The sequence below is a fragment of the Nilaparvata lugens genome, chromosome 6 (assembly GCF_014356525.2).
Source record: "Nilaparvata lugens isolate BPH chromosome 6, ASM1435652v1, whole genome shotgun sequence".
Classification (NCBI taxonomy): Eukaryota; Metazoa; Arthropoda; class Insecta; order Hemiptera; family Delphacidae; genus Nilaparvata; species Nilaparvata lugens.
The window spans coordinates 28752478-28771571 of record NC_052509.1 but is presented as its reverse complement, the minus strand read 5'-3'; the positions used below and the strand labels follow the sequence as shown (position 1 = coordinate 28771571).

The 19094-nt window shown below is 33.0% G+C and overlaps 1 protein-coding gene across 2 annotated transcripts in view; it reads left to right on the top strand.

Annotated features, from left to right (window-relative positions):
• Positions 1–1115: 1115 nt before the first annotated feature.
• Positions 1116–19094, top strand: part of LOC111053695 (AP-3 complex subunit delta-1) — a 98540-nt gene continuing 80561 nt past the window's right edge. The window contains exons 1-9 of one of the 2 annotated variants that reach the window (XM_039430612.1): positions 1116–1528; positions 2933–3028; positions 3729–3857; positions 5455–5865; positions 8120–8193; positions 9410–9459; positions 10371–10420; positions 18187–18235; positions 18847–18992. In XM_039430612.1, the coding sequence (XP_039286546.1) occupies positions 1433–1528; positions 2933–3028; positions 3729–3857; positions 5455–5865; positions 8120–8193; positions 9410–9459; positions 10371–10420; positions 18187–18235; positions 18847–18992 (1101 nt within the window). In that variant the 5' untranslated portion in view covers positions 1116–1432. The remainder of the gene's footprint in view (positions 1529–2932; positions 3029–3728; positions 3858–5454; positions 5866–8119; positions 8194–9409; positions 9460–10370; positions 10421–18186; positions 18236–18846; positions 18993–19094) is intronic. The other variant, XM_039430613.1, reaches the window with a different exon arrangement.

Sequence of the window (19094 nt, the reverse complement as noted above, 5' to 3'; positions counted from 1 at the left end):
AATATAATGATTATTAAACAAGAATCCAAAATCTACACCGCGACCCACTTGGTCTGTTTTCAGTAGGTGACCTGAATAGAATAATGCTACATTAACCATGTTTACAAAATTTCAGTGGAAAGATTCTGATGATAATAGTATGGAATCTTTTATCTGCATGGTTTGCTAAGACATTCTAAAATGGCTTTTAAACTCACTCATATTATAAAGTGATATTATAATTTCAAAATAACCCAAGTTGTAAGGTCTCATATTATTATGTTCCTGTTGGAATAATTCATTGAAAACCCTTAAAGGATTTCCCAATTCCTCCACAACAACCGCAGCAACTGGCCTTACAATGTTTGTTACATCATAATAGTTATTGTTATTCTGTTCCTTATCCAATTCTCCTAGAATAAACTCATTTATTACAGCATGAGCCATGTTTGTTTTGCAAAACATAACTTACTTCAAGTGTCACACCAGTGTGTGTGTGAGTGTGTGTGTTTTATTCAAATATTCGCGCCATCCGAACATTCAAAAGTACGCGCCAAACAGCGTCGACCGGTCGATGTCTGGTTGTCGTTCCATGGAATCACTAGTCTGCCCCGGGTCAGCCGCCATTTTGTTTGGCTCTGGGTCACCCGAGTCACTGACTCAAAAGTATCCCTGAAGATAACCAATGTTGGTTGTTGTGCAGCCTGTCCTTTCTTCAGCTGATCTGAAAAAGCAAAGAAAAACATGACTGTATTATTTTTCATCTAATTTGTGCTTGAATCGACATATGCATTGGAAAAATAAAAATTTTTGCCACTTTTATTTTGAGTTTTTTATTATTATCTTTAAATGAATTATTTGGTCTTTGATTCTTCACTTTGGTGACAGCATAATAGCGTCTGGAATTGGCGGTAACAATTCAAAATTGTATACTGCTATAGTATTATAATTCAAACTTTTTTACTATGATATTTATGATGGAATTGAGAATTAATAATAATTATAGTAGTAGCATATAACCCTCTCAGCTGAATGAGATACATGAAAATCGTTTTAAATAACTTTTCTCGAATAAAAATTTATCATTCAAATTTCGCTCGATTTGCTTACTAGTGGCTACGTCATCTTGAGCAGTCAGCTGTTCAAATGATGAACGCCGAAAGAGGGTGTTGACTTCGTTTTCTCTTTTCTCTTCTCTGTCACTCTGTCTCTGTTGAGTTGTGTGTGGTTCAGAGTTTAGAGTTCTAGCCTAATAATTTTCTGTGAGGAGTGATTAGAATATTATTTTAATAGGCCAGTGAAAATGTAATTATTTTTCTCTTAATCTGTTATTTTTATTTTAAGATGATTGTTTACAGTCAAGTTGTTCTTTCAGTGATTACATAACAAGCCTAGAATCTTGAGTTTACTATTTTCTCTGTAGGCCTAGTGCAGACTCTTCTTGACATCTGGTATGGCTCTAAAAAAGGTTAGAGGTAACTTGGAACGGATGTTTGATAAAAATCTGACTGACTTGGTGCGTGGTATAAGGAACAATAAAGATAATGAGGTAAGCATTCATTTTTATTTCTATTAATTCAGTCAATCTTCGGTCACTTTTTGATGAATTCTGATTGGTAACACTTGGCTGAGGTAGCTGCCAGCTAGAAGTTTTTTAAACAATTTGAATGTTTTTCTCATTTGTGAATTTTAATCCCATGTGCAAAGTGCGTTATAAAATATAGATGATATCTTCTTTTTACTAAACTAGTAGTTCTGTGAACAGTAGACCTCGCGCTCAATAAGTTACATTGACCTGTTATAGTTTCTCAAAAATTGATAAACAATTTATCAATTTAAAATGTCTAGAAAAAATCCTAAATAAACATAGAGTTTTCTGTCCTATCGTACCGTGACGTGTCGTCCCGGAATGTGAGTGTGAGCGCTGTTATCAGGTCTGGCTGCAACTGTCTACAACGTTGATGGAAAGATACATTATCAAGATGTTAGATGTTTTTGAACGGGTAGTATTATAGTCAACTGTCTACAACTAACGTTGATGGAAGGATACATTTTCAAGATGTTCGATATTTTTGAACGGGTAGTATTAGGTAGTATTATATTATAGTCCACTAAACAGCTGATTGACGGAGCGAAGTGAGGTCTAAGATTCAAGTCGACGGTTTGGCATTTCTCTTAATGTTTATATGTTGCTCATTTACGGCGAAACGCGGTAATGGATTTTCATGAAATTTGACTTTTTTTAATTGCGCGTTGACGTATATACAAGGTTTTTGGAAATTTGCATTTCAAGGATAATATAAAAGGAAAAAGGAGCCTCCTTCATACGCCAATATTAGAGTAAAAATCAGACTATAAAATTATTATTCATCATAAATCAGCTGACAAGTGATTACACAGATGTGTGGAGAAGCCAGTCTATTGCTGTATTTCCATAAGGTCTATAGTTCCAATCAGTACTTGTGTATGAGAATACTGCGTGAGGTCTACTGTTCATAGAACTACTAGTTTATGATGAATAATTCTATAATCTGATTTTTACTCTAATATTGGCTTATGAAGAAGGCTCCTTTTTCCTTTTATATTATCCTTGAAGTGCAAAATTTCCAAAAACCTTTTATATACGTCGACGCGCAATTTAAAAAAGAACATACCTGTCAAATTTCATGAAAATCTATTACCGCGTTTCGCCGTAAATGCCAAACATATAAACATTTAAACATCAAGAGAAATGCGAAATCGTCGACTTGAATCGTACACCTCACTTCGCTCGGTCAATAAATGTTATTTTGAATAAAAGTAAGTTACTAAAATTTAGCCCGTCTTAATTATTAATTTTTTGCTGGGCTAATGGTCTGACTACATTAAGTTCATTATATTAATAATTCTCTTAATAATGATTCAAACACATTAATTATTACTGTTTGTGCTTGACTTCAAATATCTGTTTCAGGCAAAGTATATTGCGCAGTGTATCGAAGAGATCAAACAGGAGTTGCGTCAGGAAAACTTGGCCGTCAAGGCTACGGCTGTTGCCAAACTCACCTATGTAAGATGAGGCTTATTGTATTGATTATCAAACTTTCTCGATATTACTAGAAGTGTAGCACTAGTTAAAACACAATTTTCAATATTGTACATTGATAACACTCAACCGGAAAACAAAATGTCTGTTATCTATTACGGCTGCGTCGCCGTTGACCAGTTGATGCTGGATAGGCTGTGTCCTGGTAATTTAGGCCTTGTTTTGAGGACGGTCTCTTGTTTCCTGGTCCTGGTCCTTCATGAAAGAATACCGTAACTTTGTGGTACAAATTACCATGAATTGATTACACATTGTTTTCCAATGTCTAGATATCAGAGACCAGGCACTTCTGCATAGATCGCTTTGTTTATACTATCAGTCAAACGTAGAATAAAAGTAAAAGTTTAGGTTCATATCTAATCTAACTACATTAGAAAGTAGCCTAATACTTACTTTTATGTTTGTTACATTGTGTTTAAAATTAAGTTTTTCTAATATAGTATATTGTCGGACTGTGTATAAATAACAATAAGGCAGAAGTACATTATCTATTATCAGTAATTATCTATTATCAGTACATTATCAGTAATTTGTGTTGCAAACAAGAAAATAACTATAGTACCATATTCAAAAATATAAGCTATGACTCTTCAAACCAATGAAATATACCTTTTTGTGATTTGAAAAACTCATGTAAATAATCAATTACTTTCATCAATTTCAGCTCCAAATGCTCGGCTATGATATGAGCTGGGCTGGCTTCAATGTGATAGAAGTTATGAGTTCTTCCAAATTTACCTATAAAAGGATCGGCTATCTCGCATCCTCACAGAGCTTCCATTCTGAAACTGATGTAAGTACTGAGGATTATTCCTTCATTTTAAAAATCATTAAGCCTATTTATTCTCATTTCAATAGTTCACATGACTTGTATACAAAATATGTCAAGAGTAAATTTTCAGGATAATTAAAAATTAATAATAGTCCAGTCAATATACCCATTAAAAAGGGGGTGTGCTTGCAATGTATATTGTAGTTCTCATTTTTTAATATAACCTAGCCTATAACTTGGATAGGCCTACATGAGAAAAGTCCAGAACCAATTTCTTCACGCAAAATGTCCTTGTGCTAGATACAGAGTGGCCCAAAAACCTCGCATTTTCGGCTCATTTTCCAGTTTTCAACTATTTCCGCCAAACCCTGTAATCGGACAAAAAAAATTGCTCTCGCCTTTTTTTAGATTATAAAATTCTGAATAAAAAGAGATAATTTGGAACTCCCTCCGGGCGTATGTTTGTGCTCTACAATCTACGACCATAAAAAGGGGGTGTGCTTGCAATGTATATTGTAGTTCTCATTTTTTAATATAACCTAGCCTATAACTTGGATAGGCCTACATGAGAAAAGTCCAGAACCAATTTTTTCACGCAAAATTTCCTTGTGCTAGATACAGAGTGGCCCAAAAACCTCGCATTTTCGGCTCATTTTCCAGTTTTCAACTATTTCCGCCAAACCCTGTAATCGGACAAAAAAAATTGCTCTCGCCTTTTTTTAGATTATAAAATTCTGAATAAAAAGAGATAATTTGGAACTCCCTCCGGGCGTATGTTTGTGCTCTACAATCTACGACCAGGTAGAGCGCTCATATAGATTTACAGCTACTCCTGTCAACATTGCTCCTTGTATTGTAAAAAAAACACCCAATTTTTAGCTTCAACGATCATCATTAACCACATTGTCCTCATTGACATTCCGCACAATGAGATAAGCTCATGAGATTATGTTCTATGAGAATCACCCGTTAGATACACTTCATTTCAGTATTTCCTGATGGAGAGGAGCGCATAAGGACTCACGATACATGATTTTCAACCGCCTTACCGAGCCGAGAAGAATGAAGTGTAGTACGATGAGATATGAGCATTGTGTCAAAAGTAATAAGTGTTTGAAATTTTGATCCTTGAGGTGACCTTATGCGCACCTCTCCACTAGGAAATACTGAAATAAAGTGCATCTAACTGGTGATTCTCATAGAACTCATTTCATTGTTCGAAATATAAATTTGAATAGCCTACAATGTAGTTGGTGATGATGGTTGAAGCTAAAAATTGGTGTTTCTCACAATACAAGGAGCATTGTTGTCAGGTGTAGCTGTAAATCTATATGAGATAGATTGGTCTTAGATTGTAGAGCACAAAAATACGATTTCAAATCATAAAATTGTAGGGAAACATATACAGCAATTACATTTTACATTAAATTACCACAAAATATGTAGGCTTTCTTGGGAAAGCTTGACTTTATTTCTATAGTCTCCATCTTGGAATGTATACAGCATACTTTCATGATTTAATATGTTGGTTGCTGGATTTCATAATATAAACATTGCTGTTCAATCCTAATTTGTCAATTGAATATTTATTTCTAATGACACAATTGTTGTGTTTCAGCTGTTAATGTTGACAACGAACATGATGAGGAAAGACCTGAACAGCCAGAACCAGTACGATGCGGGTCTGGCTCTTAGCGCGCTGTCCTGCTTCATCTCGACGGACCTGGCGCGTGACCTTGCCAACGACATCATGACCTTGCTCACCTCCACCAAGCCCTACCTGCGCAAAAAGGCCGTGCTCATGATGTACAAAGTCTTCCTGCGCTTTCCCGAGGCGTTGCGACCCGCTTTTCCGCGCCTCAAGGAAAAACTCGAGGACCCCGACTCGGGTGTTCAGTCGGCCGCAGTCAATGTTGTCTGCGAGTTGGCTCGCAAAAACCCCAAAAACTACCTTAGTCTGGCGCCCGTCTTCTTCAAACTCATGACAACCTCCTCCAACAACTGGATGCTCATCAAGATTATCAAACTGGTTTGTTGTTTGTCTTTTATCTATCACTACTAAATAATACATTCCTAACCTGCATTACTTTTTTCTAATGAATTGACTAGTAGCCTACCCTTTTAGTTTACTTTTCATTGTCACGACATGTTTCGGCTATAATGCCATAATCAAGAAAAATAATTTTATTTATAAAAATGAATCATTTAAAAAATACAATTATTCTATTTTCTCACTATTGATAATGGCATCACAGCCGAAACATGTCCTGTCTAAGAAAAGAAAACTAAAATGCTACTAGTTGATTTATTAAAAATTTCATATTTTATATGTAGTCCCTGTACATGACTATTTAATGAGTGTATATTATATGTTTATCAGTTTTGGTTAGGGATCCTTACTCAACTCGCATTAAATCTACACAATAGGAGCTAGAGAACTAAACTATAGTGTATTATATATGAAGACCTGCGGCTTGCCGGTAATTACATGCCGTTCACAGGAATTTAGCCATGAAATAATGTACTATAGTTTCTTTACTGGTATAAAGGGAGTCGTCATTATGTATACGATGATATTGACAGTTTTTTTTGCTGAAAATTGTACCTTCATAAAACCTAGGCTTGTGCATGAGTAATTTTAAGGATGGTGATAAGAGATTAATAGTCATTCAGTTTAAAGTGTGTTCGGAACTAACAGTCGAAACAAGCAATAAATATGTTGGATAAATTTGATTATCAGCAAAAGTGCTCGCTAATATTTCAACCATGTGTAACTGTCTATTGAATGACTGTATTATAGAATTCTTTATTGTTCCTTATTGGAGCAATTCTTATTATTATTATTATTGAATTTCTTTATCGCTTCTTATTTGGCATTTTAATGTGGACCATTAACTGTCTTGGAATCAACAAATATGCAACTGTTGCTAGACTGATTTGAGAATAGTCTTGGATTTTAATAACTTGATTTTTCAGTTTTATGTTGATACATTTACAGTTTGGGATCTTAACAATCATTGAACCAAGGATTGGTGTCAAGCTAACCCATCCATTGATAGAGATCATCTCAAGGTATTTCGGGACTCGAAAATTCAATTCAATGGCATTTTACTTAGTTGTGAGGTTTGCTTATGAAAAGAGAGATGTCGTAGATGCAAATTCTCCTTCTGCTTTTCAATGCATATTTTTCAAATCATCTACATTATTAGTGCGCTATTCCAAATAAACACTTTTTTATTTAGTTATGCATACACACACGTATTCACCTTTTATTTTGACTGAGCTGTAAACTATATTCTCCTTCATTTCCGCTTCTCACACAAATCCACAATCTTACACAGTCATCAGTTTTTTGTAAATATTTTCTGTATTGCCTATTAACTAACTTATTGTTTCGTAATTCTTAAAACTATTTTAAAAGAACCAATGTAAAAGGTTTTCCATTGCAGTAGTCCCTAACTCTATGGTATTCATTCAATTAATCAAATACGCTTTCATACGCAATATATACGAATATATTTTTTTGTAAAACATATTTTTTTTTATAACATATATTTCAACTCAATATATCTTGAATAATTTCATTCAGTCTAGAATAAAATTATTGATACGATTATAAAGCAACTGCCGATTATAAATAAATTCAGCAAAATATAAAAATTTACATTAGTTTTCAATCAATCGTTACCGATTCTTGATTTAATTACCACTTAAGAATAGAAAATCATGAACAAAAAAGTACTTTAATAGTTTATAAAGTATTTGCTTTCAATAGTATGGATATTCACCACTATCACTAATTCGCTTTGCTACTTCACAAAATGAAAATTATCGCTCTATGATTAATTTCAAAGCACATAAAATACTACTTATGAAAACAATTTAATATTCATTATTCACTATTAATTTACACAATTACATCAATTCCTTTGCAGTACTTGTCATTACCGAATATTGGATGTACAGTATTGCATAATAACTTTTTTCTTTATTCTAGCTGCTGATTTTTTATTTTTCTTGTTCATGGAAATATTTGAAATTATTGAACTTGATCAATCTTACTGCTATTGCATAATAAATTAGTACCTTTAGTACTCTTTTTAAACGCGATGGCCACTTTTACTATTTCTATTATTAGCACATTCACATTCTACGCCATCTCTCTTTTTCCTATATGAATTGAATAGTGAAAGATCAAAGATATTCATTTCTAGTCCAATTTATTTATTCATTTTTAATTGGTGCCATTTATCGCTTAGTATTGTCTGGTTTGTGTTTTTCAGTTTGGTGCATTGACCCCTCTTGAACCCCGGCTTGGTAAGAAATTGATAGAGCCCTTGACCAACCTCATCCACAGGTAATTCATATAGCTGGCTTTCATGTGTTGTTCTCCTTTTTCAAAATATTTCCGCTTTCACTCTTGAGATTTAGATGAATTAGCTGTGAAATGTCCATTCGATTCCTCTAATTCTGAGTCACTATAATTTTTTCTAATTGCTCTAATTGCTTATATTCAAAGGAATCAGTAGAATTTACAATGTGTAACATTCATTAGATTAAATATTATCACAGTTTTTTTATTTTTATTACAATACTATCTCTAAATTAATCGTTATAGTCATCTTATTCGATTCCTAGTCATTTTACATTTTTTGTTTTTATTCAAGAATTTATCCTACTTTGCTAAATCATTCTTATTATTATTTATTAATAGTTTCAATTCAAATATTTTTGCTGTTGCACAAAATATGAATTCTGCATTGCACGAAAATATGGCTGGTACGTCTCAATACACTTCATCTTTGGCAATGACAGTATAATGTAAATTTTTCAAATTTATTCCTATAAAATGTCATTTGTCAATCATTTGTAATTCATCACGTGCACAGTTGGTGTGCTTGAATTGTTCTGAATCACAGTACTAGATTGGATGATATTATTATTCTTTCCTTCAACAATAAATAATCTTTTATTATAAAATTAATCTTGTTCAAATTCGATATTTTTTTTTCGTTTTAATTATTTTTTATTATAAATTGAATCGTCATCATTCTGTTGCAGTTTGTAAAATAATTTCAAAATATGCTATAAATTGTTGGCACACATACGCTTCCAATATTTGGTATATTCCATGTGCGTTCTTTAAGGTATCACCAAAATTCCATCGTAAATTAGAGTGAAGTATGGTTGATAATCCAACGAGCTGAAAATAATTAGTCTTTTATATGCAGGCTGATGTTTTTACATCATTTTTGGCAAAAGACGATGATTGTAATATTTTTAAAATCGATCAAAATAATAGTTAAAAATACTACTGGTGATATTTCAATTTTACAGTTGATAATTTATAACAGAATAGAGCTCTATCTATAACTGCTCTCAAGCATGACATTGACATCCATCTAAGATGTCAATGTGATTATTTCAGTCATAGAGAAACTAATACCTCAAATATGCTACTGATACTTGAATGTAAGCCTTCATTTCTGTAAAATTCGAATTAATACCCAGTTCATTCAGTTATTTAAACATAATTTATTGTTGTTTTTCAATGGTTCTGTTTTATTTTTCAGTACTTCAGCGATGTCACTTTTGTATGAATGTGTCAACACAGTTATAGCAGGTATTTACTTATGACTTATTGTCAAAATTATTTTTACGACTTTAATATCTTCAAAATTATCTCGTTTTAGGCTACTTAACCAACTAGTGTAAAGTAAAGTACCATATCTGAATGCAATGATTTTAACGTCAGATCTCAAGCAGTAGGCCTAATATTTTTATTTTTGCTCTCAAAAAGGGATAAACAAATTAAGGCTGTGCAAAGGCTAAAAATAAACTTTTTACTCGTGATATTTTTCAAAGTGTTTTTATTTATATATCATCAAGCTATCAAAATGAAAAATTTTTCTCAGGAAATCATTTTTTTCTGATCATTACTTTTTGAGATATGAGCGCCTAAAGTTTAAGTTTTTGGGACAGAACATTTCAAATTCGTTAAGAGATAAATCCATGAGATTTAGAGGATAGATTCTTCATGGTATTGTTGATCTAGTAAAACAAAAATTTTCTGAAAATATCAATTATTAAGATAGTTATTCAATTTACCAAAAATAACTTTAAGTTCAGTTATTTTTGGTAAATTGAATAACTTTTTCAAAAATTGATATTTTCAGAAACATTTTGTTTTAATAGATCAACAATTCCATGAAGAATCCATCCTCTAAATCTCATGGATTTATATCGTACCGAATTTGAAATGTTCTGTCCCCAAAATTCAAACTTCAGGCGCTCATATCTCAAAACGTAATGATCGAAATGTTTTCCTGAGAAAAATTTTTCATTTTGATAGCTTGATGTTATACAAATCGAAAAACTTGGAAAAATATCACGAGTAGAAAGTTTATTTTTAGCCTTTGCACAGCCTTAACGTGTCAACTGGTCTAATTTTATTGCAAACTATAAGAGTAGAGTAGAATTGAATTACAATTAATGTCAATCACATGATTCTTAATTTGTTGCTTGTCATTTCAGTTCTCATATCAATATCGTCGGGAATGCCGAACCACAGTGCATCAATTCAGGTAAATAACAATTATTATGAATTATAAAGGATCATAATACAGTATCCATAATTATATTTATGCTGAGGTTTAATAATTATTTTTGCAACTCAAAAAGTTGAAACTGGTGATCGAAATTGTGCTTGTTTGAAATTGTATTTTACGTTGAGTTTACATTCATATAATATAGAAACGGTTTATAGTCGTGTAATATCGTTGCATATGTTTAAAAGTGTGTTGGAGACTGTGACTGCGCTATCGAAAATGTCTTGTAAAATATGTGCGAAATCGGTTCGTGATGCTAATAATGATTTGACCACCTGCAATGACTGTCATGCGAGTGTTCATGCTAAGTACGTAAATCTCACAATGGACGATCTCAAGTACATGCATCAAAATAAGAAAATCTGGCGTTGTGACGATTGCTCCAAAGAACGGCGTAGAAGCCTAGCTCTTGAAACTACGGCGGCTGAGGGGAACGTATCATCACGTGAGGGACCGGCGCCTATTCTTGTCAAATTCGTCAGGCGGACGGATAAGGAGGCGATTCTCAACAAGCGGAGAGTGAAGAGGGATTTCTCTACTAGACACATGAATCTCCAGATGGACAACAGCATATACATAAATGAATGTTTGTCACCGAATCGGAAAAAGGTCTTCGCCGCTGTGAGAAATGCTTGGAAGGCAAAACAATTCAAGTATCTATGAATCAGAAACTGTAAAATACTAATGAGGAAAGAGGATGGTAGTCCTGTGATAGAATTAAAATCAAGTGAGCAGCTACGAAACTTGTTTAAGGTAGGACTTGATGAAAACTAATAATGATGATTTGTCTAGTTGTTTTTATAATTATTACTCATAAATGATCTACTTCTATACATCGATTAAATTTAATGGAGAGTACAGTTAGTGAAATAGTAATTATCCATCAAAATATTCGTAGCATGCGGAGCAATTTTGATAACTTTCTTGCCAATATAATTCAGTTGCAGTATAAACCCTCTGTTATAATATTGACTGAAATATGGATAGAGGAGAGTGAAGCTAATTGCTACCAAATTGATGGCTATACTATGGTAGGTAATTACAATCATAATTATCGAGCCGGAGGTACTTTAGTTTATCTAAGTAGCGATGTAAACTGTGCGGCGAAAAAGGTTGATCTATTATCAGCTGACTGTATTTACTGTCAATGCTCGTACCGAGGCTTATCTTTTTCGTTCCTATCTGTATATAGACTACATTTATATTCACCGGGACTATATATAAATGAGATAAAAGGAATTTCTGATAGAATTGACTGAGATTGGAAATTATTCCAAACCTTTCTTTATTATTGGTGACATGAGCATAAATCTATTATCTAATGAGAATGTTGTGGATGAATATAGAATAATTATGAGGTCCTTTGGTTTTGATTCATTGATAAATGAGCCTACTAGACTATTCAATAATACAGGATCGTGCATTGATTATGTTTTTGTCCAGTTCACCAAAAATAAATTTAATAACATAGTAAGGAATAACAAAACTGAAATTTTAAATTTACATATAACCGATCATTCAATGATAAAGTTAAAAATACAATACGAAATAGCCGTTATGAATCAAAACACACCAAATGAAATACAGAGAAAAAGTAGGATAGATCACAGAAAGCTCAACAACTTATTATCAGCGACATTATGGAATGATGTTCTCGGAGAAACAGAGAATTGTATGTTGAAACAGCATGGCAAAAATTCATTACATATTTACAGAAAACAATTAACGAAGCAGTAACAATTCGACAAACTATAGGAAATAAAGAATTTAAACCTGGGTCAGAGTGGATCACTGAAAAATTAACTAAAAAAATACAATTTGAAAATTCTCTCTATAAGAAATATCAAGAGCAACCAAATAATTCCATAAATAAGAAAAAATATCTAAAATATAGGAATAAATTAAGAAACGAAATTCGTAACACAAAACATGAATATTTTTCAAAGTTATTTGAATCTTGCAAAAACAATGCTAAGGAGCAATGGAAAATTGTAAATCGATTGCTAGGGAGGTGGGAAAAAAGGAAGGGAATTGAAAGAATAACTCTCCAAAATGGTGAAACAATAGATAATACTAAACATATAGCTGATCCGTGGTCTAGTGGATAGAGTGCTTGCGTAGCAGCATAGAGATCCCAGGTTCAAACCCTCTCAATACCAAAAGTTTTTTAACCACATCACTCCCGTGTTATCGGATGGGCACGTTAAACTGTCGGTCCCGGCTGAAGTATGACAGTCGTAAGGCCCATTGACGGCTTAAATTATATATTCAGGCGGTGGGACCTTCCCGCAAGGGACTCCTCACCAACAAAAGCCATACGAATTTACTTTATATAGCTGATAGCATAAATAACTACTTTCTCACTATTGTAGATAATAATAGATCCAAATTGGAAGATTGTTTACAAAATGAAGGTCTAGCTGATGTTTTTCCAATACAAAATCAAGTTAGATCAGTCTTTACTCACCTCGTAAATGAAGAAGAAAAATGCGGAACATAATAAAAGATCTAAAGATGAATACTGCTCCTGGAGTGGATGGCATCTCTACTCGAACAATAAAAGAAATCTCAGATCACATCCTAGATGTTCTCATTGAACTCTGCAATTTGAGCTTACAAAAGGGAGTTTTCCCAGAGATATTGATAAAATCCGTTGTAATCCCCATTCCCAAACGTGGCAGGAACACAAATATTGACAATTACACTTTTGTCAATATTTGCTAAAATACTTGAGAGGGTGATGTAAAATAGGATTCTGAACTTCTTGAATTACAGTAAATTCTTCAGCAAGAACCAATAAGGATTTCTGGAAGGTAGAGGTACCGAGGAAGCTATGAAAACTTTATTTTCCAAAGTGAATAGCAGTCTCAATGTAGGGTTGAAATGCTCCGCAATTTTCCTGAGACCTATGACTCCATAGAACATGAGTTGCTTTTAGAGAAGCTAGAAAAAATAGGGATAAGAGGAGTGACAAAGGAATGGTTTGCAAGTTACTTACGAAATAGACATCAGCAAGTAAGGGTAGATGATAAAATGAGCGATTCAGGCTTAGTGAAATATGGCATACCCCAAGGGTCAGTTTTGTCCGCTTTACTCTTCCTAATCTACGTGAACGACTTATGTAATGGAAATCTTTTGGGGGAAATCGTATCCTTTGCAGACGACACTGCAATTTTCTATAATGGCCAAGATGAATTGACAATGCATGGTAAAATGAGAGAGGATATGAAATTCATTCACTGGTGGTTTTGTAGAAATAGATTATTGCTAAACGCAGATAAGTCAAATCTAGTTCATTTCAAGCTCAAAAACAACAAATCAAATAATACCTTACCAATTCTAAAATACCATAGGTTTAATTGTGAGGATAACTTGCTCAATTGCCATTGTGAAATAATAAAGGAAACAGATTGTGTGCAGTACCTTGGTTTGCTAATAGATAGTAGGCTTTCATGGTATGAGCATATCTACAAATTGAAATTAGAAATGTTAATTTCGATAAGAAATTTTTACTTTTTGAAGGGTATGTGTCCAAAATATTTTCTAGCCCATTTATATCACACTTTAGTAGAATCGAGAATCAATTATGGACTAATTTGTTATGGAAGTGCATACATCACAAATTTAAAACCAATTATTGTAGCACAGAAGCATTTTATAAGATTAATCTGTGGCAGGCCAAGGACCGAGCACTCACTACCCCTTTTCAGGTCCCTTAATATACTAACGGTCAGACATTCTTTCTTGTTTAAAGCAGTTCTAGATACATTCATAAATAAAAATTAATTGATAACACAGCCTCAAATCCCATATTACAATGTTCGATATAGAAACAAAGTTCAATTACCAAGACCTAGGCTTGAACATAACAGACGATTTTTCAAGTATGTAGGTTGTAAGATTTTTAACGCCTTGCAACCTGACTTACAAGAGTGTCAATATAGCCGAGCGGTTAAGGCCAGATTGAAAAAATTCATTGCTGAAATTGATGATATTCAATTATTTCTATAAGATTATTCCATAATTTAAGGTCGATATTTACATGTTTGTATCAATTGTTATCATATGCTTGAAAACGTGAATTCTATATGTAATTTTGTGTAATTATTGTGTCATAGCACCTTTAATTTACATTGCTTTTTCTGTTAACTGAATAATACTAATGATCACTCAGAATGTGCAGCCCGCACAAAATCCTGTTTAATTGCTTTATGATTTTATATTTTTTATGTTCAATACTTTTTCTCTAGTAATCTTTTTTCAAAATTTTAGGTTTTAAATTTATGTGTAATATCCAAGTATGACTATATTTTCATTTGATTTTTTACTTATTTCATTTCATTTTTTTTCTATTGTGAATGAAAGTACGAAGAAGGGCCCCACACAGGATTACCTTGGGGGTTTCATTTAGACTTTGATATACAATGTATTGTCCATGCGAAAGTGTTTGCTACACCAGTTAAGAGTTTTTTTTGAAATATTTTGTACAATGTATGCTGATTGGTCGAATAAATATTATTATAAATGAAAAATGTTTGAATAGATGTTTGGAGAAACGGTTTTGTTCGTGGTCGCGCTAAGCTATCGATAAGATGCGCTTGCTACGCGTGTATATACATAAAATCTCTCATCATCACGCACAAGCCTTGAGCTCATGTGGGCATCACCCTTATAAAAAAATCATCCGTTTGCATAATGCTTTTCATCCAATTAAAATTTTTTTAAATTACATTATCTACTATTTCAGTATAGTAGGAATCTTATCAAGAAAGGCTTATTGCAGTAGAGTTTCCAGCTACATTGAAAGAGAATTAGGCTAATGATAACTTTTCAATCAGCTTTAAAAACATATGTTGCTATTTGATCATCTTTGCTTGGTCAACAAAAAATGTCACTTTAGGCTCAACGATCCTGTTTTTAAAAACTGAGATTGAATGATATACCATAATCTGCAAATAATTGGAAAAGTATTCCTCATCTACATCCAATTTGATAATGAAAAGTTACCTTACCGGTTTGGTTTTAAGTGGTATAACTTGCAGCCTTCAAATGGCAATAATCTGTCAAAATATAATTGAAAATAACAGGGATTGTGTCAATTTTATGGGCGACATGATGTATGCATTGTATCAGATATTGAGATATGATGATCCATGAAAGAAGCTGTTGAAAGAAGATAACAATGTACTATCCTTCTCACCGCCAGAAAATTTCAAAATTTGAAAGTGTGTGTGTGTGTGTGCCAGAAAATTTCAAAATTTGAAAGTTCAAAAGTGGTGGATTCACTCTAATGGACTAATCTATATAATAAGAGAGAGTAGGGTTGTGTTTGTTCGTTTGTTCGCATCAAAACATGTCAACTTGTGGATTGCATACCGAAAAAACGGGAATGATTTAGATCTCCAAATTTTGCACATAGATTCTAAAAATATTAATCTCGTGCACCTCGAAGCCCAAATTTCAATTTTCCTTCTAGATTTTTCAGAATTAATGTTGAAATTTCATGAATGGTACATACGATTTCATAAAAAAAAACAAATCATATGATCGAAGTTAAAAAAGGAACATCGGCTGTTCTATTATTGCTTTATACCACTTATTGCTTTATACCACTTAACCTGTGTGTGTGTGTGTGTGTGGTGTGTGTGTGTGTGTGTGTGTGTGTGTACACACGATAACTCCATTCCTAATTAACCAATTAACTTGAAATTTTAAACTTAAGGTCCTTATACATGAGGATCCGACAATAAGATATTCAATTCAAAATGGCGGATAATGGCTTAAAAACCATGTTTTTATATGTTTTTCGTGTTTTTCATGGTTTTCTCGAAAACGGCTCTATTATCATTACTATTCTCACAACGGCTGGCAGGTGGATCAAGCTATTGTATCTAACGATTTTCTTCAAATTCATACCCTAGATAGCTATTTATAAGCCCTATCAACTGACATGAGTCTCATTTCTGGGAAAATTGCAGGAGCTCCGTAATATTCCTGAGAAAAAGAATTTTGTTAAATTTCTATCACGATTTTCTCAAAAAATGACTTGACCGATTTTTTTTTCAAATTCATACCCTGTATAGTTATATAATATCAGCTCTATTAACTGGCATGAGTCTCCTCCCTGAGAAATTAACAGGGGGTCCACCCCATCCTTGAGAAATTTACTTTTCTTCCACCTACTGTCTAAAGTACTTACTTTACTCCCTGAAACCTAATACTAAAGTGTCACTTTTTCGCTTTTAGTAAAAAACAGAAAAACTCCCTAGGGAGTAAAAGTGACTCCATTTAAATAACATGGGGAGCATCTCTAGTTTGAAACTTACATTGTAATAGGTTAGAAGGTCTAAGCTCAGATGAGAAAGCATAATAGAGGTGTCTGTCATTGAGTCAACTGAATTCAATACCACAACCAGAAATTTGATCAACTCATGAAATATATGTTTGTATAATAATTATTATATTCTTAATATTAGTAGACGATAAAAATTTATACAATTTTAAAAATATTTTATTCTATTCAAAATACCAGCCAACAAATATTTTTGATCTGCAATCCAAATCTGAACCGCGTGATCTGGAGTCAGCCATTTTTGGTAGCTGCTCAGCTGATATAATTGTTACAACTTTTGCCGATAGATAGCGCAATCGGTAGTGCCAATCAGACGACCGGTTTTTAGGTTTTAGATTTAGGTTATGTTGTTAGGAATCATTGTCACCAATACGTAAGTTATTAGAATTATTTTATTTGCAGTTTCTATGATAAAATGTAGATGGAGGAAAAATGTTGTGTACATCACGAGCGAAAAATACTTTTTCTCCCTCAGGAAAATTGCTGCCCTCGGCTTCGCCTCTGGCTTCAAACTTTTTCCCACAGGGAGAAAAAGTCGTACTTTTCACTCTAGATATACAAATAACTATTGTAACCTCCTTCTCTTTCGTGAGGTAGGTTGAGCAGTTTATTCAAAAGAACACACATGTCGATATTTTATTTGTAGAACAGCTGTTTTGACAACTTTTAAAAAATCCTCAAATTTCATAATTCAAACAAAGGAAAATGTACTCTGAACACAATAACAATAGTATAATCGTAGTTTTAATTATTTAGCCGCCAATCGGCATATTGTTAAGAACTAAATAATTGTAAGGCCACAATCTACACACTAAGAGAGTTGAGTGAGGAGCCACATTTTTGGGAATCTAACACCTACGCAACATTAATATCGATGTGACAGAAGCTTTTTCACACTTGTTGTCTGGAGACCTCAGTCCTTGGCTACGTTTTGTCGATCTCTTTGTCGAATGATAGACCAGGAGAGCAACACCAATGCAGCATCAAAAATACTGCCACTATAACGTGGACCTCACCATAGGCCCGCTTGAACAAAAGCCTGACATTTTAACTGATTAAATGTCACGAGATCCAATCAAAGAAACCGTGTTTTTAAAACATGTATTCTCTGATTTGTTCTCGTGACATTTAATCATGATTAAAATTTGCAAGGCTTTTGTAGAACCGGACCTGGGGAATATTTTCTGATTTAATTTTGGGTTTAATTTTTATTCTAGATTGAACTCAACGTAAGTTATTTTAATGCCAGTAGGACATTGTTTATATATATTAAAATGACATTTTTTCATTATGAATCCATTTTATTCGCGGTGAATAGGTTTTTCATTTCATCTCTATTTTCATATAAGCTGTTCTAAAAATAAATAGGAATCAACATTTTCTGTTGCAGCTATGCGTACAAAAATTGAGAATTTTGATAGAAGACTCTGATCAAAATTGTAAGTAGTCTATTCATAATATTATATTATTTTCTATCTCTTAACTGCTCCAAATTTAAGGCCTGTTTTGAAAGTGCAACACTATTCCAGAAATACAATTTGAAGAATAACACTATGAAATCAATTTATCTAGAAAACGGAAAGTAATTCTTGAATATTACAAATTGATTCTATTATAGCTGATTTATTTGCATGATCTGTATCTGTTATTTAATCCCTTTTATTAAAGAGACATAGTTGTCCAATTCACTTTTTCGAAGCTATTTATTCAAAAACAAAATAACAAAATACAAGCAAAGTACAAATATAAAACACAAATACTAAGAAGCAGGCTACATGGTGGGGTGTGCTAAAATAGGGGAGGATTTTTAGGATTTCTAATTATGGTTAACCATGCACCATGTACATGTAGGGGTACTACATGTACCATGTAGGATCCCCTAATCCTTTCTTTAATACTTTAAATATTGTGGTTGAAAGATATATTTTCTTTCTCATCAAGAATATGATTCATGATGAGTAACATTCTTTAGATTATTCATATTTCACTGTAACTATTCATTATCAATTACAATTTCAAAACTAATGCAAATACCTTTTCCGCTCTACAGTGAAGTATCTAGGCCTATTGGCAATGTCAAAAATCTTGAAATCACACCCGAAATCGGTTCAATCGCATAAGGACCTAGTCATGCAGTGCCTTGATGATAAGGATGAGTCTATTCGACTGAGAGCGCTGGATCTGCTCTATGGAATGGTGAGTACCCTAAGAAATAATAATGATTTTTCAAAGATGATTCCTTTCTATTGAGCGATTGTGTCAAATAGTTCAGTTACACTGACCAAAAATACGTCTTCT